A 23267-nucleotide genomic window follows, 5' to 3' on the forward strand; every position below is an offset into this window, starting at 1 on the left:
ACTGATGCCAATGATGGGGAACTATTCCTCCCACTTATTCCATTGATGGGGCATTATTCTTCCCACTGATTTCAATGATGAGGCACTATTTCTCCCACTGATTCCAATAATGGGGCACTATTCTTCTCACTGATTCCAATGATGGGACACAATTCCTCCCACTGACACTAATGATGGGGCATTATTCCTCCCACTGACAGCAATGATGGGCCACTATTCCCCCCACTGATACCAATGATGGGGCATTGTTTGAAATCAGGGCATTTTCTACTCACAGAGACCACACTCCAGGCCCCCTTAATGTCTGAAAGAACTTATAGAGGTTAAATGTAGGGATGGGTGAATGGTTCAGCCCAAGGATAAGTTCAAGCTGGACACTGGCCGTTTGCCCATTTGACGAACACCCGAATTATCGGGGCATTCAACCGTTTGTTCACAACACACTGGGCCGGGGCACAGTGCATTGGAAGCCCTGATTGGCTAAAGCAATGAAAGATTTGCCCAATCAGGGCACAGAGCACTATCAAAGCCATGATTAGAGAAAGAAATGATGACTCTATCCAAATATCACTATAAAAGTATTCTTTCAATAGTGGCTATTTATAATGTGATATTGGTGTGGAGAGAGATAGAACAGGGCTCTGTTCAGCGCTACTAGAGAGTCAGTGTGCTATAGTGTGCTATTCTGATTCTATTGTCAATGTAAAATATCAGTTTAATGTGAATCTAGTGATAGCTCACTCAGTGTGAGTGAGTGACTATTCATTTTTACTTTAGTGTCAGTTTTTTTTTTTCAGGGCAGGTTTACTGCATTATCGTTCAGTGTGTTAGTGCACATTTAATGGAATATATTTCTGTGCGTTACTGCACGTTTAATGCAGTAAATTTCTGTGCGTTATGTGCCGTTTAACGCAGTATATTTCAGTGCGTTACGTGCCGTTTAACACAGTATATTTCTGTGCATTAGTGCATGTTTAACGCAGTATATTTCTGTGCGCTACTGCACATTTAACGCAGTATATTTCTGTGCGTTACTGAACATTTAACGCAGTATATTTCTGTGCATTACTGCACATTTAACACAGTATATTTCTGTGCGTTCATGCACGTTTACCACAGTATATTTCACTGCGTTATGTTCCATTTACCGCAGTACATTTCAGTGCATTAGTGCACGTTTAACACAGTATATTTCTGTGTATTACTGCACGTTTAACACAGTATATTTCAGTGTGTTACTGCACGTTTAACTCAGTATATTTCTGTGTGTTAGTGCACATTTAATGCAGTATATTTCAGTGCGTTATGTGTTATTTAACGCAGTATATTTCTGTGCATAAGTGCATATTTAACACAGTATATTTCTGTGTGTTATTGCACATTTAATGCACTATATTTCAGTGCGTTATGTGTCATTTACTGCAGTATATTTTAGTGTGCTAGTGCACATTTAACACAGTATATTTCTGTGCATTACTGCATGTTTAACGTATTATATTTCAGTGCGTTACTGCAAGTTAAATGCAGTATATTTCTCTGTGTTACTGCACATTTAATGTAGTACTATTCAGTGCATTACTGCACGTTTAATATAGTATATTTCTGTGCGTTAGTGCACATTTAACGCAGTATATTTCAGTGCGTTACGTGCCGTTTAACATAGTATATTTCTGTGCGTTAGTGCAAACTTAACACAGTATATTTCAGTTCTTTACAGCATGTTTCATGCAGTATATTCCAGTACGTTATTCCACATTTTAACGCAGTATATTTCAGTGCGTTACGTGCCATTTACCGCAGTATATTTCAGCGCATTAGTGCACATTTAACGCAGTATATTTCTGCATTACTGCAGTTTTACTGCAGTATATTGTAGTGTTTCGCTACAGTGTGTCTGTGTAGTGAGTACTCGGGTTAAAGTGCACCAAACACCACTTTCAATTGATAGAAGTGCTTCCACGTACACATTTCAACATCTTTGTTACATTTTGTAAATAAGCACCCCCCCCCCCCCCCCCATGTCTGGGAGGCCAACAAGGAGAGGCAGACGTGCCCATGGCACTGTGAGGGGGCCAGCAGCGTATGTGTCCACAGGCAAAGGTGGACGTGGTTAGTCCTCAGGCGGGGTATAATTTCCTCTGTTAATTGATGTTGCCCATGCTATCCAGCCACAGCATGCAGAGGAGGTGGTGGATTGGGTTACTAAACCATCCTCATCCTCCGTCACCCAAGCATAGACTAGTGTACAGTCCACTGCAGCTGCCAGAGTGGCTAAATCTGCCTCCTTGTCCACAGCTATTCCTGCCATAGTCCCAGCATCAGACATATAGAAGTCAGCTGAGTTATTTGAGCCTAGCATCAGCCACTTGCTCCTTGACAATGCACAGCCATTACTGGATTCCGATGTTGGTTCTGAGGTTGAGGAAGGTAGGAACATGAGCCTACAGAGAGGGTAGAACACTGGAATACAAATTGGCAGTCATGTCCCCCCAGCCACAGCGTATTGCCAAGTTGCCTCCAGTGGTAATGAGGATAGAGGAGATGATGACGATGAGGACACTGACGTAACTTGAGTGCTGGATAGAGCAGAGGAGGAAAATGAGGGTGAGGCACAACCCCAATGAGGCCGCCATGGAAGAGTAGAGAGCAGCCACCCTATTCCATCTCATTGTAGATCTGTTATCTCCCAGCACCCTTCTAACAGCTCAGCTGTCTGGGCCTTTTTAACACGTGCAGCCGATCTCACTGTTGCAATTTGCAAACTTTGTCTCAAGCACATCAAGCATGGCAAAAAAAACCCCAGCCATTTGGGTACAACATGCTTGACAAGGCATTTACCTCACACCACTCAGCCCGTTGGCAAGAGCACCCTGAAAGCCACACAAAAGGGATGCAATTCTATTCCTCCCCCTTACTCACCTCAGTCCATTCCCACTATACCTCATGACCTCTCAGCAGCCTCCACTGACAGAAATGATGGTATAGCGCAGGGTGTCCCAGGCCCTTGCAGCACATCTGCCAGTAGCACACCACCAGCTCTACCCCATTTGCTGCAGCTGAAAAAAAAAAGTCACTGCCACCCACATGCCTAGTGTCTAAATGCAAGCTTGTCAAAGCTGCTGGCTTTACAACTTCTGCCTTTCTGTCTAGTGGATTCTACCCCCTTCTGTGAATTTGCACAATGTGCTGTACCACAATGGCAGGTTCCCAGTCTGTATTTCTTTCCATTAAATGGAAGGCAATGTTGTGGCATCATTGGGCAAGGCAGTCAGCCGCAAAGTCCACGTTACTGCTGACACGTAGTCCAGCAAGCATGGTCAGGGATGCTATATTTCGTTCACAGCACACCGGGTAACTCTGCTTGCAATTCGGAAGGAAGCAAGACAGGGCTCAGTGCTGCAGCTTGTGGTGCTGGAATGTCTCTATACAGCTAGTGGTGATGATGCGAGATTTGTCAGCTCTACCCCCTCCTCCTCCATGCCCTCCTCTGCTAAATTGTACCATAGGTACCTGCTAAGCGTTTAAAGGGCTATTCAATGAGTCAGGCTAAAAGGTGCCATGCAGTGCTTCAGTTAATGTGTCTAGGGGACAGGAACCACACCAGAGTAAAGATTCTCGCAGCTCTGCAGGGGAAGGCCCAGAGTTGTTTCAAACCATGCAAGCTGGAGCCAGGAATGGTGATGTGGCATAATGGCACAGACCTCCTGTCCGTCCTTAGACAGGGAAAGTTGACATATGTGCTATGCCTTGAACATGTCCTCAATTTGGTGGTGCAGCGTTTCCTAAATAGGTACCCGGGGTTAGAAGATCTGCTAAAGCAGGCCAGAAGAGTCTTTAGCCATTTCAGGCGGTCATACACAGCCAGTGCTCGGTTGGCTGAAATTCAGCGGGAATTGCATCTGCCCGTAAACAGCCTGATTTGTGACAACAAATGTGGAACTTGACTTTGGCAATGCTGCAGCAGCTGTACATACAGCAGAGGATGAGTACCTGTGTGAGTATGGCACAACGACAGCCTCAAGCTGGCTAATCTTTTTTTCACCATGAAAATGGCTGCTGATAAAGGATGCATGCACTGTACTGTCACCATTTGAGGAGGCCACAAGGATGGTGAACCGTGACAATGCATGCATCAGTGACACAATCCCTGTTGTGTTCCTACTGGAGCAGACTCTGCATGGCATTGTGGACAGGGCACTCTTGGCAGAGCAGCAGGAGGAAGAGGAGGATTTTCTTTCCTCTCAAGGCCAGTTTATGCAGACACCATTCTTCCTATGCCTCAGAAGGCACAAGAGGAGAGGGGGGAGGAGGAGAATTCTGGCAGTTTTGGAGGAATTGAAGCAGAGGAAGAAATACGTCAACCCTCAACCCTCAACAAGTTTTCTATTCCCCAGAACCCTTGGGAGTAGTACGTGGCTCGGAGAAGGCAGTTCAAGATACTGTATTACTCAGTGACCCCAAGGAGTCTGCTCCTTAAGCTTCCACAAACTTGTGGTGCATGGGCTTCCTCATGCTTAAAAGCATGTGAAGGGACCCAAGAATAAGTGGCATAAAGGAGAAGGATTACTATTGGTTGTTAGCCCTCCTTGACCACCGTTACATGGGGAAAGTCTCAGAACTCATCTTGTCCCCACAGAGGGTGCAGAAGATGAAATCTCTTGGGGACACTTTAAAGAGGAGTTTATCTAATGCTTTTCCTGACTCTGGTAGGTTACAGTATCGTGGAAAACATAGTTTTTAGGCTTGTGTTGGTCAAGAAAGGAGCGGTGGAGAAGGGGGCCACCTAAGTGATGCATTTCCCAATTTTTTTAGGCCTCGCCACCCAGGGCTCTCAGCTTTCACATCCCATCGGCAGCATCTGCATCATATGGTGGATGATTATCTAGGGGGAAAACAGAGATGGAGAACTTTTGGGTTGACAATCTACTGGGTTACTGGGTCATGAGAATAGACCACTGACAGAACATGCCCAGTATGCAATTAAGCTGCTGGGCTGCCCTGCATCCAGCATGCTTTCCGAGCAGGCATTCAGTGCTGCTCGAGGTTTTGTTACTGATAATAGAACGCGTCTGTCCACAGACTCCGTGGACCATCTGACATTAATCAAAATGAATCAGTCCTGGATTACCAGCAGCTATGAAGCCCCTGATGCCGATGTCACTGATTAAGTGGTTTTAGGATTTGAAATGTATGCAAGACTTCTAGGCTGCCTAGTGTTGTAGGTGTTGATTTCATCTGGAAGAATTTTTTTGGTGTAAGTTTCATGGGCACAGTTAACACAGTTAACACACAAAGACCAATTATTCTGAACCGGTTTGACAGGTGCATATCATTTAAATTTTTTAAAACAAGGCAATTCTTGCTTTCATTAAGAGTACCTCTATAGAGTTACAGTGTGAAGGCACCTTCGACACTCAAAGACAATTTTTTCTGCACCTGTTACTTCTAACTAAAGTCTGTTGAAGAGACATCAGAATTTATACAAAAAATCTCTAATCTTGTTCCCAGTGCACTACATTGTGGCCTCATCATACAGACTGGCTCCCCAAGCTGTTTACAAAACAAAGAAAGCTTGCAGGGAAAATGTCCTTTTTTTGGCTTTATAAATACAAATAATTCTGCAGCAGCTTCTATACACAGTACAGAAGTGACACTTTACAGGTAGACTAAGGGGACCCCCCAGGCACTATATTGAAAGCAATTTTTCATTTTTGTTGTTATTTCTCATTTGGATGCTTTCACTTTAAGCACCAGTAAATCACTGCTCATTTAAAAATGACCTTTTTTTACAAACTTTTTTTCATTGATACATGTTCCCAGGGGCAGTACCCGGACCCCCCATACCCATTGTATGCCAAATTGCTTGCATATAAGCCTTCTAAATGGCCACTTAAGATTTTTCCAGTTCTGGTCCTATGGACTTCAATGGGGTTTGCTGTTTGATTCCGAACTTTTGCGATGCCCATCCCTAGTTATATGCTACATTCTGGAAAACTTATCTTCAAAGCATCTTGAAAGTTAGTGTAGCCATGTGTTCATTTCAATTTAGTGGTGTTAAGCTTAGCTGACTTGATAGTTCAACTTTCTTAGGTTTCTCCTAAGTTCTGTGTGTTTCCCACTGCTGCCACGAGGTGTTGCTAGTGTCTCTAGAAATAGTGTGAGCGCTGCACTTATCAGTTTAAAAATATTTATATCTCCTTGGCCAACCACTAGGAGGTCTATTACCAGTGGAGCATGCTGAGAGAAGGTATAAATATTCTGGGAGTGACCTTGGGTAATCAGTTTCCCCTTGGGCCACCTGCAAGGAAGGGGGGGGGGGGGGCTTGGCTGACTGATCATGATCATGAGTGACCATGAGGCTGGGAAAAAGCCTGAGGATTGAGAAGCCATGGAGGATGTGATGAGGGGCTGGAGAAGCTTGGATGTGAAGCTCGGACCTCACTGGAGTATGGTGTCTTCTCCTCAGGGTGCTGGCAGCGGATTTAATGAGTGCTTTTCATTCAGTAGGTTCTATTCCTGTGAAGACCATAAGTACTCTTAAACTTTTTTTGCACTTTTGTACCCTAACCCATTTAGTAGTCCAGGGGCTGTCCTGTGCTCTTACCTTGTCTCAATTGAGTTTTGAGTGAGAGTCAATTGAGTTTTGTGTTGCATCTAAAAGTGACCAGCGCCTATTTGTACACATTTTCCACTATTGCCTGAGGACTACACCCTGATGCTTACTGGGAGGACTACACCCTGATGCATACTTCCCCTGTCTCTGGGGTGCTCCATCTGCCTCCAGGGGTCAGAGGGAGCTACATTTGCATCTTAAATAATTTAGTTTAGCCAATAAAGACACTTAAACGCCATACTTTCGGTTTTAAACAATAGATAACACTGTATGATACTCTACTACTGCCAAAATGGTTACAAATTTACAGAAATCTCCGGATTTTCACTAACATTTTGGAGAAATAAAATCTTTCAATTTTGCTCATCCCTACCCGTCATACCTGTAGCTGATGAAGGATAAATCCAATGCACAGATGCGTTGTTACAGATTTCAGAGATTCTGGAATTTTTCATGAATTCTCGGTCTTGTATCGGCTCTTGAGCAGGAACCCAGAACACGGACTGTTCATAGATGGTTGTAGTGATTTCACCTTCCTGCAATAAAATGCACAGTGTTCATAAACATTGATCAGATGGGAGATGGGAAAGAAAAAAGTAACATTGTTTATAAACATTGAAAAAGGCAGGGGGTAGAGAGATACAAAGTAACATTGATTATAAACATTGATCAGACAGGAGATAGGCCCCTTTTACAGGGGGGTGGGCTCTCAGTGCCGGGAGAAGGGGTGGGCAGGAGGGGTGTCCCTTGGACACTGTGATGTCATGTGAGTTTAGGGGGCACCTCAAGGAGATTGGGGGGGGGGAATTTGGGGGTGGTTGATGGTAATAATGGTTCCAGGAGAGGAAATTTTGTGAGGTGATTTGCTGGGATTTGTGTTGGGAGGGGGGAACATGACTTGTGCTAGGAGAGAGATTTTGGAGGTTTGTGCTAGAAAAGGTAGGAGAAGGGGTTTGTGCTTGGAGGGGAATTTTTTTTTTTTTTTGGTTGGGGGGATTTATGCTATTTGGAATGATTAGGGGATATTTGTGCTAGGAGAAGAAGAGGAGAACTTTGGGGGGGGGGGGATTTGTGCTATGATGGGAAATATTGGGGGAAGGGGAATTCATGTGGGGGGGATTTGGAGTGGGAGGGTGAGAGGAATTGAGGGGTAGAAGATGTAGATGATTTGTGTTAGGAGGGTGATTTGTGCTGGGTGCATACAGTGAGAGAGGATTTAAGCTGGGAGGGGGGGGGGGCAAAGATGTGTGTATGCAGATTAGTGCTCGATTTTTATGGGGGGGGGGGGTTAACACATAATGCATATACATCTTGGGGGGGAGGGGGTGCAATTTGGCATGCTCGCCCTGGGCTCTAGATGACCTTGCACTGTGGACTCTGCTTGTCTAGTGGGAGATTTGTCAGTTGATCCCCCCGCTGGGGAGAGCAGAGCGGGTGGATTACAGGTCTGTGTCCACTCCACTTTGGCAGAGCAGACATGGACATGGTCAGCATCCGGCTCTGCTCTATGGGCAGTTGGATGCAGACAGACCAGCTGTCCATTTACACCCGAATGCCGCCCGACCTGATTTGCTCAGATTGAGGGGAACGGATCCCCTTCTGTTTGTTTTTAGTGGATTGGATTGGAGGTTGGTGGGTGTAAATGAACACAAGTCTTTTTATATCTGCTGCTCCATAGAGAAGAATGGAGGCTCCGATCGTGTCCACCTGAACAATGGAGAGGTGGACCGGAATCGGACCATTAGTGTGAAAGGAGCCATGGAGAGAAACAAAGTAACATTGTTTATAGTGAAAAATATGTGAATAAACTGCGCTAACTTAAAACTAATCTGTAAAGTAAAACACAATAAAAAGCTGCTAACACTCCAACTGACAGTGATGGTGATCAAAATATTAAGAAAAATAGTGCAGCGCTAAAAATGTGTGAGTAAATGTGCACAAAGTAAAATGTGAACAATAAAAAAAAAAATGCAAAAAATCAAAGTCCAGAATGCCCATAAAGTGTAAACTGTGACTTGAAAAAGGTGTTGACTCCAGCATGCATATAAAATAACTGCAACAAACGATAAATCCCACACCAAAGGAATCAAGATGTGCTCAGAGACGCTGCTGAGGTTCCTGCCTATTCGGTACCGAGGACATCTACATATACAGCGCGTATGACCCATTTGCTGTACAGTACTTTGGGTCCATACCATCTGGTGAGCACATCTTGATTCCTTTGGTGTGGGATTTATCGTTTGTTGCAGTTATTTCACATGCTGGAGTCAACACCTTTTTCAAGTCACAGTTTACACTTTATGGACATGCTAGACTTTGATTTTTTGCATTTTGTTTTGATTGTTCACGTTTTACTTCGTGCACATTTACTCACACATTTTTAGCACTGCACTATTTTTCTTAATAACATTATTTTATCAACATTAATCAGGCAGGAGATACAGAGATAAAAAGCAACATTGTATAAAAACATTGTTCAGACAGGAGGTAGAAGGATACAAATTAACTTTGTTTATAAACATTGTACAGACACTAGATAGAGGGATACAAAGTATTACTGTTTATAAACATTGTTCACTGAGATAGATACAAAGTAACATTGTAAAAGACATAAATGTAAAACACAAACTTGTCCAAAAGAATATTTAACATACATATATACATAAACAAATAGTGCCTCCTCCCTCTAAAGCCCCGTTCACATAGGGGCGACGCTACTTCGCACCGCGACCTCCGAGGTCACGGTGCGAGCAGCGCGCCGCGACCTCGGAGCGGCCGCCACGGACTTCATAACATTGAAGCCTATGGCGGTGGCCTCCTGGTCACCCCAAAGAAGCTCCGGACCCTTTTTCTAAGTTGGAGCGACTTGCGTCGCTCCTATTTGAACGGGTCCACAGCTTCCCTATGGGAGGCGACCTACGGCGACCTGTGAGGTGACCAGGTCGCCTCACAGGTCGCCTTAGTGTGAACGGGGGCTAACACCAGCAGCTCCATTTGTATACATTGCAGGGGAGGACTGGGCCAGGGGGAAGGGGGGCAGTTGGCCCCAGGCTGCTCTGATGCCCCATAAACAGGCTGCACCGCTTCTGCCACAGACATGCCTAAAGGATTCCAGGTGAAGAGAAGTTAAAAGTCCCTGCCACTGACCTACTGAGTGTGGGATGAAGACAAGGGCAGAGCACAGAGCACGGGCCTCCCCCCCAGCATGGATGGTGTAAACTGTGTCTGAGCAGAGGCCAGTTCCATGCCCCACTGGAGAATCTCCTCCCCTAGCTAGCCCCAATCGAGCTGTCCCAGCTCTCCCCAAACTGCCCCCTGCTGTCCAGGTCTGGAACCTGGATTCGGCCAGTGAGCAGAGAGTACCTGGAGAGAAGCTTCAGCCTAATATGGGGGTCAGGAGGAGGTCAGGAAGAGGTGGAGTGAGAGGAGGGCTGAGTCGCTGCACCATGGGCCTCTAGTTTGCACTGGCCTCCTGGGCCGATAGTTGCCAGTTTGCCCCTGATACATTGTAAGTAATTTACCAATTTTTGTTGCAGCTCTTTACCCGCACTTATCATGTTGATGTTGATGTACATGCCAGTGTGCTTGGTCACATCTTTATTTAATCAGTGAGAGTATTTTTTTTTTTAACAGAATTACCCTATCAATCACAGTGTGGTAACAGAATAAATGTGCAGCACACTCAGTGCAGTAAACCCAAAGATACTGCAGGGAATTTCTGCATTTACCTCTAGTTCTGAGTAGTGATTTGGAATAGGTAGTGAGCCAATTAAAGAAGCAGGAGAATGAGAATTCTGGAAAACCCAGTCTACAAACTAAGAAACATTATTGCATGCGCAGCAAATTAGCATTGCTTTGGCAGTATCAGATGATGGTAGGGGACTGCACATTGAAAGGGAAATGTAACTTTTATAACATCACAGCTTGCATACTAATAGTAACAAAATCTTTCCTTTTTTTTTTTTGTAACCACTTAAGCATAAGCACCAAGCCTATTTCTGACTCATTGTTTACAAGTTAAAACAGTATTTTTAGCTAGAAAATTACTTAAAACCCCCAAACATTACCATTATATATATATACACGCACACACACAAATATATATATATATATATATATATATATATATATATATATATATATATATATATATATATATTTTTTTTTTTTAGCAAAGACTCTGGAGAATAAAATGGTGGTCGTTGTAATATTTTTTGTCATGCGGTATTTGCGCAGCGGTCTTTAAAATGCAATTTGTATTTTTAGGAAAAAATACATTTCACTGCATAAAAATTTTTTGTATATTTTTGAAAGATGATGTCACGCCGAGTAAACAGATTCCTAATATGTTACGGTTTAAAATTGCACACACTTGTGGAATGGTGACAAACTACGGTACTTTAAAATCTCCATAGGCGATGCTTTAAAAAATTTTAACAGTTGACAGATAAGAGTTAAAGAGCGGGTCTTTTTTTTTTAGAACTATTGCTCCAGCTCTGGCGATACCTCACATGTGTGGTTTGAACACCGTTTTCATTTGCGGGCGTGACTTACATTTGTGTTTTCTTTCGTGTGCGAGCTCACGGCGTCAGGGGCGCTTTAAAAAAAAAAAAAATCCTATTTATTTTATTACATTTTTTATTTTTAGCACTGTTTAAAAAAAAAAAAAACTGATCACTTTTATTGCTATCAAAGGGAATGTAAACATCCCTTGTAACAGTAATAGGCAAGGGCAGGTACTCTTTATGGAGAGATCGGGGGTCAGCAAATGTACAATTATACAAGCTGTACACTCACTACTTTACATTGTAGCAAAGTGTCATTTCTTCAGTGTTGTCACATGAAAATATATAATAAAATATTTACAAAAATGTGAAGGGTGTACTGACTTTTGTGAGATACTGTATATCGCGATCAGAGGATCAGTGGATAGTTACTCCCAATATAAAGGATTTGAGTTTGAATATATTTGACCAATAGTTAGTTAATAGGGGACAAGACCATAGTATGTGGAATAGAGTTCCTTTTTGACCACAATTGTGCCAACAAATTGCCATAAATGTGGGATGCGAACTTGGAAATATGTTGAGGTGTTAATAAGTACCAACATAATATTATTTTCTGAATTAGCTCCCATAGGTTTGCACACTTTGTTACTGCATTTGTGGTGGAAAGAGCTTTTAGTTAACCCATGTTATCGCCTTCCTGACCACTCTGGTCCTTAGTACAGTGACACAGGGCCGGCCCTACCATGGGTCCCGGTGGGACCAGGGGACCCAGGCGGCACTTAGAGAGGGACGGCCCCTGGCCGCCTCTTCTCTTCTTTGGCTAGCTGAAAAAAAAAAAAAGGTCCGCGGCCGGCCTGACATACACACTGCGCATGCGCCACCACCGCTCGGAAAAGCCTGTAAAAGTTCGGCTATTTCCGGGAATAGCCGAACATGTACGGACTTTACCGAGTGGCGGCGGCGCATGCGCAGTGTGCATGTCAGGCCGGCCGTGGACCTTTTTTTTTGGCGCCGGGCAGCGCCATTTTTAAATCCTAAGGCGCCCTTTAGGAACAGGTAAGTGAGACTGCTCCACACACAGCCACACTACCTGCCATTATGCGGGGCTGCAGGCATACTACAGAAGATGCAGTGCTGCGGGACTGGTACATGCCCACAGCGCTGCATCTCCTGTAATATGCCCGCAGACCCGCATTTTCCTCTACCATGCCCGCAGCACTGCATTCTCTTGCACCATGCCCGCATTCTCCTGTACCATGCCCGCAGACCCGCATTCTCCTGCACCATGCCCACAGCCCTACATTCTCCTGTACCATGCCCGCAGCCCCGCATTCTCCTGCACCATGCCCACAGCCCTACATTCTCCTGTACCATGCCCGCAGCCCCGCATTCTCCTGCACCATGCCCACAGCCCCGCATTCTCCTGCACCATGCCCACAGCCCTACATTCTCCTGTACCATGCCCGCAGCCCCGCATTCTCCTGCACCATGCCCACAGCCCTACATTCTCCTGTACCATGCCCGCAGCCCTACATTCTCCTGTACCATGTCCGCAGCCCTACATTCTCCTGTACCATGCCCGCAGCACTGCAGGGCACTGTGGCACTATAGACAGGAGAGAGCCTGGTGCGCTCATCTGCCCAGTGTCTACTGCTCTGTCCTGCTTTTGCTGTCACTCCGTACTCACTCACAACCCTCTGACTGCTTTCATAGTCCTATAGAATGTGGGGGCCTCTTGGAGGGCGTTAAATTTTTTTTTTTGGGGGGGGGCAGCATTTCATTCTCGGACCCAGGCAGCACAATGTATTGGGCCAGCCCTGCAGTGACAGTGTACAATATAATCACAGATCACTGTATTAGTGTCACTAGCCACATCAGATAGTGTCAGTTAGTGTCCCTCCCAGCCGGTGTAAGTTAGTGCCAGTCCCTAAGTTGCCCGCTACCCTATCACAGTCACACTAGAAATGTGATAGGCAGGCAGAAAGTTAGAGCTGCTTATAAGCTGCGTATATTCCAGTATATATACACCATAGTTTGTAGACACTATAACTTTAACACAAACCAATTAATATACAGTATACTTCTTGGGATTTTTTTTTTCTACCAAAATCATTTAGCAGAATACATTTTGGCCAAAATATATAAAGACATTAGATTTTATTGTATATGTTTTATATTAGTACTTTGTAGAAAATATAGTTTTTTGTTCAAAATTGTATTTATATAACAAAAAAGGGGGGAAAAATACCCAGTGGGGATCAAATACTACCAAAAGAAAGCTCTACTTGTGTGGAAAAAAATAAAAATTTTGTTTTGGGTACAGTTTTGCATGACTGCTCAATTACCAATAAGCGCGGTGCTGAATAGCAAAAAATGGCCAAAAACACCACCCTTCTGGAGGTCAAATTGTTAATTTTTTAATATTTGATCCTTATGCACAAATAGACATATAATATGCAACAAAGGATTTGCACAGCCCTATGGCTTAGCTAAAGAGACATAATATTAAAAGCTATCTTCAATAACTTAGGTTAGCCAATAAAGAGCATCACCTAAACTCCAAAGTTTTTGCTTTAACCGCTTGCCGACTGCCCGCCACATATATACTGCGGCAGGCTGGCTCGGCTGCGCGAATTGCCGTACCTGTACTGCGATTCACGTGAGCGATCCTGGAGGCTACACAGCGGGGAAGCTAAATCACGGGGCCGGGGGCCGCCACTGCCGCTGGACACCCACGATCGCTCCCCGTGGAGCGAGAACAGTGGTCTGCTGTTGTAAACACGTCAGACTGTTGTTCTCTCAGGAATCATTACAGATTTCCTGTGTTCTTCCTCTGGTGCCTAGTTATAGTCAGTTGTGGGTCTATTAAAGGGGATACCAGCTGGTGTCCTAAAGAGCTCTGGGCACAGGGGCGTAACTACAGGGGTTGCAATTGCAACCGGGCCCCATGCTCCAGGGGGCCTGTGCGGCTCCCCTGTACACCTGGATAGGAGGGGCGGCGGGGGCAGCATGTAGAGAAATCACTGTCCTCCTTTTTCCTCTTGTAGCTGCAGGAGGAAAATGGAGGAGATTGGTTCCTCTGTATGCTGCCCCCACCACTCCTCCTATCCAGTTCACTTGTGTTCTGCTGACTCTGGGCCCCTGTGTGCTCCCCCGGTCCCCCCCCCCCCACTGTGCTCCCTCCCCTCTCCTGAGGGCTGCTGCAGGGGATGTGTCACAATAGAGAACAAGGAAGGGGTCGTTAAATATGTAATTTACCAGCTCCTTCCTTTTCTGAATGGACAGAGTCATAGTCAGTGACATTCTAAAAAAATAAAATAAAATGATAAAAAATAATACAATTAAAATAACAAAAAATAACAAACTACTGACACCAGTGGGTGAACTTCCAGGATCGCAAAGGTCACACTTGCGACCGGGCCCTGACATTCCACCACTTTGGGGAGGCCCCAAGATGGCAGGAAGGGGGCCCACTGCAGAACTTGTAAAAGGGTCCCACTGCAAGACCATAATAAAGGGCCCGGCAACTAGAGTAAAGGGCCCCAGGATCAGTGGGAAGAGCCCCAGGCTTCAAGGGAAGGCCCCCAGCCAGGGGTCCGGGGGGCCCTTCATGTTTCTTGCACCGTGGCCCTGAAGGTTTTAGTCTTGCCTCTGTCTGGGCAGACACTTTTCTAATTAAAGGGGCTTTGCTCTATTGGCTACTACTTTTTACCTGTTGGCGCCGAACACAGGCCTTTCAGTGGCTTGGCCTTGGCACCGAGCGGCCGCATATTTGCATGCAATAGCTGCACACCCTTCACGCTCCCGGCACAGTGACCAGCGACTCAATTATGGCAGTCACATGGCCATAAGCCTCACCCCACCTCCCAGCAATCCAAACCCCTTAAAGGGCCTGAAGGAGCCAGCGCCAAGGGGTTAAGCAAAAAAGGACAACCAAGTCCTCAGTTGTTGGCTCTTTGGTTACATAGTAACATAGTTTGTGAGGTCGAAAAAAGACACCAGTCCATCTAGTTCAACCTATGATGTGTGTGTGTGTTTGCTGTTAACCGTACATTGTATACCCCTGTATGTTGTGGTCTTTAACCGCTTGCCGACCGCCGCATGACTATTTACTGCGGCGGTCAGCCCCTCACAGGCAAAGCGACGTAGGGCTATGTCGCTAGCCTGTGAGGGTCTAGGGAGCGAGTGCACGCCGCCGGAGGCGCGCTCCTGCTCCCGCGCTCCTGCTCCCGCGCAGTCACGGACCCCCCCCCCCGCGCGTGTGACCGACGGACCCGATGTCCGCCGGTCACTCACGATCGTCCGTTAGAGCAGGAGAAAGACAGGTGGCTAATGTAAACAAGCTGCCTGTCATTCTCCCCTGTGTATGAATAGTGATCATACGGTTCTACTATGTAGGACCGTTGATCAGTGTTCTTACACCTCAAGCCACAGCCAATCACAGTTAGAATCACGCCCCTAGGGACACACATAACCCCTCCCTCTCAAAAAAAGTTAACCCCTTCACTGCCAGTGTCATTTTACAGTAACAGTGCATATGTATAGCACTGATTACTGTAGCAATGTCACTGGTAACCCCAAAAGTGTCAAAAATGTCAGTCAAGGGTCCAATCTGTCCGCCGCAATGTCGCAGTAATGCAAAAAAAAAAATTGCAGATCGCCGCCATTACGCGTTAAAAAAAAAAAACAACAAAAATGACAAAAATCTTTCCCTTTGTTACTAAATGCGATAACTTTTGCGCAAACCAATCAAAATACGCTTTTTGCGATTTTTTTTTTTTACCAAACATATATAGCATAAAACAAATTGGCCGAAAATGTTAAAAATTTTTGATTTTTACATTTTTTTGGGGGAATTTCATATAAAAAAAAAGTGAAAAATATTGTTATTATTGCAAAATTGACGCTAATTTTTTGTTTATAGCGCATGATCAAAAAATCGCACAGGGGATCAAAAACCACCAAAAGAAAGCTCTGTTTGTGGGAAAAAAAGGACGTCAAATTCGTTTAGGTACAGCGTCGCACGACCGCGCATTTGTCCGTTAAAGTCACGCAGTGCCGAATCGCAAAATAGGCCCTGGTCAGGAAGGGGGTAAAATCTTCCGGGGCTTAAGTGGTTAAAGGGCCTGAAGGAGCCAGCGCCAAGGGGTTAAGCAAAAAGAAAAAAGGACAACCAAGTCCTCAGTTGTTGGCTCTTTGGTTACATAGTTACATAGTTTGTGAGGTCGAAAAAAGACACCAGTCCATCTAGTTCAACCTATGATGTGTGTGTGTGTGTGTGTTTGCTGTTAACCGTACATTGTATACCCCTGAATGTTGTACATTGTATACCCCTGTATGTTGCACATTGTATACCCCTGTATGTTGCACATTGTATACCCCTGTATGTTGTACATTGTATACCCCTGTATGTTGTACATTGTATACCCCTGTATGTTGTACATTGTATACCCCTGTATGTTGTACATTGTATACCCCTGTATGTTGTACATTGTATACCCCTGTATGTTGTACATTGTATACCCCTGTATGTTGTGGTCTTTAAGGTTCCCATCGAATAGTTTTTTGAAACTATCGATGTGGTGATGTCAGGGATCACCTTGGAGGCCTCCATTAGCTCATAAGTTGGCAACCACTGTTGTGGACCATAACCACATCCTTTGTCATAATAATGAAGTTGATGGATACGTGGCTTCTTTCTTTTTTGACTATGTAACTGCGTAAACATATTTTTACATTCACTGCATTGAAACCACAGCAATGCTTTACAGCTGTCAGTCTCCTGTCAAGCACCATCAACTCTTCAATTTTGAGTTGCATTATTTTTATTAGACAACCAGGCGCTTGGGAATGTTCTTGTCAATCAATAAACAGTAGCATCCCAAGCCATATGTCCAGTGTAGAGACTCACTGTCGCTTGTTTCCAAAAGTCTCACTTGAACACTGCCAAGGAACATGGAACCATTCCAGAGAACACACGGGTTCTTAGACTCGGTGCCAGTTGGCATGTAATTTCTTACTTACGAATAATTAACACGGGTGACAATCTTCCGAGATGAAGCCATAGGGTGCCGTTTTCTATATTCACTCCAAGCCAATCGGAACCTGTTTTCTCAGATGAGAGCGTTCACATATATTCTTTATAGCATAAGCCTAAATAGCCCGTAACATTTTATAATTGATGAGTTCTAATAGTTCTGCCCTGCAAAACATTTGCTAATGAAGTATACAAAATGTGCCGTGATATGTGACCAGATGTCATAGTACTGACTTGTGGGTGTTGTCTACTTCTAGAGAAATTCTTTTTTTTTTTTTTCAGTAATGGGCCTATGAACTTGCAGTACAACTAGAACTTTTCCCAAGGGAGGTAAAAGCAAGTGGTTTGCTTGTGTTTTTGGGAAGTAGTGATCGACCGTTATCGTTTTTTTTTAATGCCGATACCAATATTTTGGTCAACGGATATCGGTATCGGCCGATATTTTCGGACATTTACAAAAAAATGTATTTATTTTTTTTCACAGGTACTGTTGTGGAGGGATCTGGGGATCTAAAAGACCCCAAACCTCTCCTCTGCACTTAAAAGAATTCAAAATGCCAAGTTTGACATGTTTTGAATGCTATAATTTTTTTGAATTTGGCGCCGAGTACCCGGAAGTGAGGTGATGACATCACTTCCAGATTTTTACATGGAGACCCGATCAGAGCTGAATGCAGCCTTGATCGGGTCTTCTCTTTGGTGGCCGTGCAGGCTGGTTGCCCGGGTCTACCGGTGGGACGGGAGATCCGGGCGAGCCGCGGAAGGCGGCGGGAGGAGGGGGACATCCCCTCCCGCTCCTTGTAATGACAGCCAAGCGGCTACTCAGCCGCATCGGTTGTCATTACAAGACAGCCAACGTTGGCTATGGACGGTCATCGGATATCGGTATCGGCCGATATTTTCGGACATTAAAAAAAAAAAAAAGATTTTTTTTTTTTTTTTCACAGGTACTGTTGTGGAGGGATCTGGGGGTCTAAACGACCCCAAACCCCTCCTCTGCACTTAAAAGCATTCAAAATGCCAAGTTTGGCTGTTTTGAATGCTGTAATCTTTTTTAATTTGGCGCCGAGTACCCGGAAGTGATGTCATGACATCACTTCCGGATTTTTACATGGAGACCCGATCAGAGCCGAATGCGGCTTTGATCGGGTCTTCTTTTCGGTGGCTGTGTAGGCTGGTTGCCCGGGTCTCCTGGTGGGGCGGGAGACCCGGGCGAGCTGCGGAAGGTGGCGGGAGGAGGGAGGGGGGACGTCCCCTCCCGCTCCTTGTAATGACAGCCGAGCGGCTTCTCAGCCGCATCGGTTGTCATTACAAGACAGCCAACTGTCAGCTATGGACGCCGGTACTGGGGTGATGCCTCTAGCTGCAGGAATCACTCCGGTACAATCACTTTCCCGAAATATCGGCAATATCGGTAACCTTGGTGGCCAATTCCGATATATCGGGGAAAGTGCATATCGGTGCTTTGCCGATAATCGGTGGATCCCTAGTTTGCTTGTGTTTTTGGGAGGTGCAAAGCACCCCCTGACTTAGTCTGGCCATACAATATACAGTTTTCTTGTTCAATTTCCTTTAGTTATACCTTCATGTTGTAGTTGTAAAGGCCTGCCTGACTGCATACAAATTTAACCACTTAAAGCATAACTCCACTTTTGTTGCGAAAAAAAACATTCCCCTCTGGGTGATCTCTGTACATTACAAGGATTTTAACAAACTTTGTTGCAGATTCCTACCTTTTTTTATTCTGAAGAAATCATTGTTTGTTCCTCTGTGCTGAGTGGGTCTAATGGGAGTGGTTTCATAATTATCTATCAGCTGTGGCAGCTGCAGGGCTCTAATGAGGGAATCTGCTGGGCCTGCATCCCTTTAGGCGTGTTCCTATTGGGAATATCTCACCAAAAATGACATTTTTGTTGCAGGGGATGCCAGAAATCTGACTTGTATTTTAGTGCAGACTTCTGGGAAAATTGGTGAGCCAATCACACAAGCAGGAAATGATGTTTCTGGGGGTGTGGTCAGTATACATTCTGTGTACAGAACACCTCCAGGCGGCCATATTGCATTTTCAGAAAATTACAACAGCTGCAGATTGAAAGGTAATTTTTAATATCATTCAATTACAATATGATTTGTGTCACAATTGTATACGCTGTATTGTTATCTTTATTTGCTATTTTTTTTTCCCCCACAAAAGTGGAGTTAACCACTTGCCGACCGCCGCAAGTAGATATACTGCGGCGGTCATCCCCTCACAGGCAAAGTGATGTATATATACGTCACTAGCCTGTGAGGCTCTGGGGAGCTCCCGCGCGCCGTCGGATGCGCGCTCCCGCGCGGTCACGGACCCCCCCGCGCGTGTGACCGGCGGGCCCGATGTCCGCCGGTCACTCTGCGATCGTCGCCGCAGAGGGAGAAAGTCAGACGGCTAATGTAAACAAAACCGCCTGTCATTCTCCCCTGTGTAGAAACACTGATCATAGGTTCTACTACACCTCAAGCCACAGCCAATCACAGTTAGAATCACACCCCTAGGGACACACATAACCCCTCCCTCTCAAATAAAGTTAACCCCTTCTCTACCAGTGTATTTTTACAGTAACAGTGCATATGTATAGCACTGATTACTGTAGAAATGTCACTGGTAACCCCAAAAGTGTCAAAAATGTCAGTCAAGGGTCTGATCTGTCGGCCGCAATGTTTCAGTACCGCAAAAAAAAAAAAAAATCGCAGATCGCCGCCATTACGCGTTAAAAAAAAACAACAAAAATGACAAAAATCTTTCCCTTTGTTAGTAAACGCGATAACTTTTGCGCAAACCAATCAAAATACGCTTTTTGCGATTTTTTTTTACCAAACATATGTAGCATAAAACAAATTGGCCGAAAATGTTAAAAAAATTAGATTTTTACATTTTTTTGGGGAATTTCATATAAAAAATGTGAAAAATATTGTTATTTTTGCAAAATTGACGCTCTTTTTTTGTTTATAGCGCATGATCAAAAAATCGCACAGGTGATCAAATACCACCAAAAGAAAGCTCTGTTTGTGGGAAAAAAAGGACGTCAAATTAGTTTAGGTACAGCACGCAATTGTCCGTTAAAGTCACGCAGTGCCGAATCGCAAAATAGGCCCTGGTCAGGAAGGGGGTAAAATCTTCCGGGGCTTAAGTGGTTGAAAGAAAAACCTGTCGGTATTCAAAAATGCAGATTTCCACATTTTGAATACATTGAAGTGTAGTGGAGAGGTTTGGGGTCTTTTAGACCCCCAATCCCTCCATAAAGAGCACCTGTCACTGCCTATTACTTTCACAATGGATGTTTACATTGCTTGTGACAGCAATAAAAGTGATCAGATTTTTTTTTTTTTTAAAAAACAGTGCTAAAAAAAAAAATAAATAAATAAAATAAATAGGAAAAAAAAATGTAAAGCGCCTGTGCATTGGGAATCTGAGGGGGACACAAATGTGCTTGGCACAAATTGCAACAGCCACCATTTTATTCTCCAGGGCCTTTCAGAAAATGTATAATGTTTGAGGGTTCTAAGTAATGTTCTAGCCAAAAAAAAAAAATGCAGATTTTTAACACGTATGATCAGTTTTTAGAATGGTGCATTGCAGAGTTCAGTTGTCAGTTAACCCGCGTGTCAAAAGCACCGCTTTGCGCTAATGGCGTTCCTCTGTAAATGTCTTTATATTTAAGTGCTAGTCTGGGGGCAATATTACCAGGTCCACTTTAATAAGCCCCCTTTTTATCCCAGGAGGTTGTCTCAATGTTTCAATTGGTTTTATAATTGAGAATAGTCAGTTATGACTACAAATAACCCGAGCCAAGGAGTATATTTCCAGAGTCACAGTAATTATAGGATGATAATATATACTTTAGCAATATAAATGTCAGGTTTATTTTTCGGCTCCTCCGGCTCTTGCTGTGAAATGTTGGCAGGCTCGGTAAATACTAAAGAGGTTCTCCGGTATAAATATCGAAAAGTGTCATTTAACGGACCTGCCGGACCTGAGATCTACCCAAAAGTACAATTGTAGCAAACAAGAAACAGAACGATTGACTCCCGCGGTTTTGCAGACACGGAGCACAATAAGCGCATTGTATTCCTTGTTTGTGACATCTGAGGGCAATTACCCGTCTCAGACCGTATTTACGAGAGCGACACAATGTTCCCGTATTTCATTGTCACGCTGAAAATCATTATTATTTAAAGCATAACAGCTGACAGTGGAAAATGGTCCTTTCACAGAAAATAAACTCTTATACAAACTGTATATTACAAATGATTGTATTTATCAAAATGTTCGAGGCCACAAGAAAAAAAATAAAATAAAATAAAAATGCAAGCCGTATGCAACAAAGCCTTGTTATACTTAAAGGTGAACAGTCTTGCACAGTTGTACTGGCTTCTCTCCTGGACTGAAATGGCTTCCTCTGATTTCACCGCACACTGTGAGCTTCTCACCATGTGCATTAGAAGCTGCAGAAAGTAAAATATAGCCTGTCCCGTTTCTCGGCTGGAGGACATCTATCATCAGCTGCCCCTGATCTGCCCCTTTCATTCGCTAAATCTTAGTCAGGGCTTTATTTCAGCAGGAACACAGGCCAGGGGAGGACTGGGCCAGGGGGGCAATTGCCCCTTGCAGGGGCGTAACTACAGGGGTTGAACAATGTTTATAAACAGGGATACTTTGTATTCCTCTATCTAGTGTCTGTACAATGTTTATAAACAATGTGGTAAGATTATAGTTTTATCTCTGGAAATTATCTCTTCCTCAGGGGCGTAACTACAGAGGTTGCAATTGCAACCGGGCCCCATGCTCCAGGGGGCCTGTGCGGCTCCCCTGTACACCTGGATAGGAGGGGACAGCATGTAGAGAAATCACTGTCCTCCTTTTTCCTCCTGTAGCTGCAGGAGGAAAATGGAAGAGATTGGTTCCTCTGTATGCTGCCCCCGCTACTCCTCCTATCCAGTTCACTTGTGTTCTGCTGTCTCTGGGCCCCTGTGTGCTCCCCTGCACCCCCCCCCCCCCCTGCCCACTGTGCTGCTCCCCTGGTCCCCCACCCCCCCACAGTAGGCTCCCTTCCCTCTCTTGCCGGCTGCTGCAGGGGATGTGTCACAATAGAGAACCAGGAAGGGGTCGGTAAATATGTAATTTACCAGCTCCTTCCTTTTCTGAATGGACAGAGTCATAGTCAGTGACATTGTAATAAAATGATAAAAAATAATACAATTAAAATACCAAAAAATAAAAACGAATGACGCCAGTGGGTGAACTTCCAGGATCGCAAAGGTCACACTTGCGACCGGGCCCTGGCATTCCACCACTGTGGGGAGGACCCAAGATGGCAGGAAGGGGGCCCACTGCAGAACTTGTGAAAGGGCCCCACTGCGGAACAATAATAAAGAGAGTAAAAGGCCCCAGGATCAGTGAGAAGAGCCCCAGGCTTGAAGGGAAGGGACCCAGCCAGGGGTCCGGGGGGCCCTTCATGGTTTCTTGCACCTGGGCCCTGAAGGTTCTAGTTACGCCTCTGGCCCCTCAGCCCACTCTGATGGCTCATAAAAAGGTTGCACCACTTCTGCCACAGACATGCCTAAAGGATTTCTGGTGAAGAGAAGTAAAAAGTCCCCACTGTTGACCTACTGAGTGCGGTATAAAGACAAGAACAGAGCGCAGCCCTACCCCGGCATGGGTGGTGTAAGCTGTGTCTGAGCAGAGGCCGGTTCCACCCCCCCACTGGACACTCTCCTCCTCTGGCCAGCCCTGACCAAGCTGTCTAAGCTCCCCCCAACCACTCCTGCTGGCCAGGTTGGAAAACCAGATATGGCCAGTGAGTAGAGAGTACCTGGAGGGGAGCTTCAGCCTGGAATAGGGATCAGGACGAGGGCGGGAAGAGAAAGAGTTGGAGGGGGCCAAGTCGCTGCACCATGGGCCTCTGGTTTGTACTTGCCCCCTGGGCTGAAAGTTGTCAGTCAGCCCCTGCTTCCGGCATCTCCATCACTGAATGTATGTAATGGTAAGGGATGTTAGGGTGTGCTGGAGGCAGTGGTGGAACTACCAGGGTCGCAAAGGTCTCACTTACAATTGGGCCCTGCGCCCTGCTGT

The 23267-nt window shown here is 45.0% G+C and overlaps 1 protein-coding gene across 1 annotated transcript in view; it reads right to left on the reverse strand.

Moving 5' to 3' along the window:
- TNMD (tenomodulin) overlaps positions 1–23267 on the reverse strand; it is a 221166-nt gene that overhangs the window by 68850 nt on the left and 129049 nt on the right. The window contains exon 5 of the mRNA XM_082264303.1: positions 6996–7149. Within this exon, the coding sequence (XP_082120429.1) occupies positions 6996–7149 (154 nt within the window). The remainder of the gene's footprint in view (positions 1–6995; positions 7150–23267) is intronic.

The sequence above is a fragment of the Pelophylax lessonae genome (assembly GCF_965119305.1).
Source record: "Pelophylax lessonae genome assembly, chromosome: 7".
Lineage (NCBI taxonomy): Eukaryota > Metazoa > Chordata > Amphibia > Anura > Ranidae > Pelophylax > Pelophylax lessonae.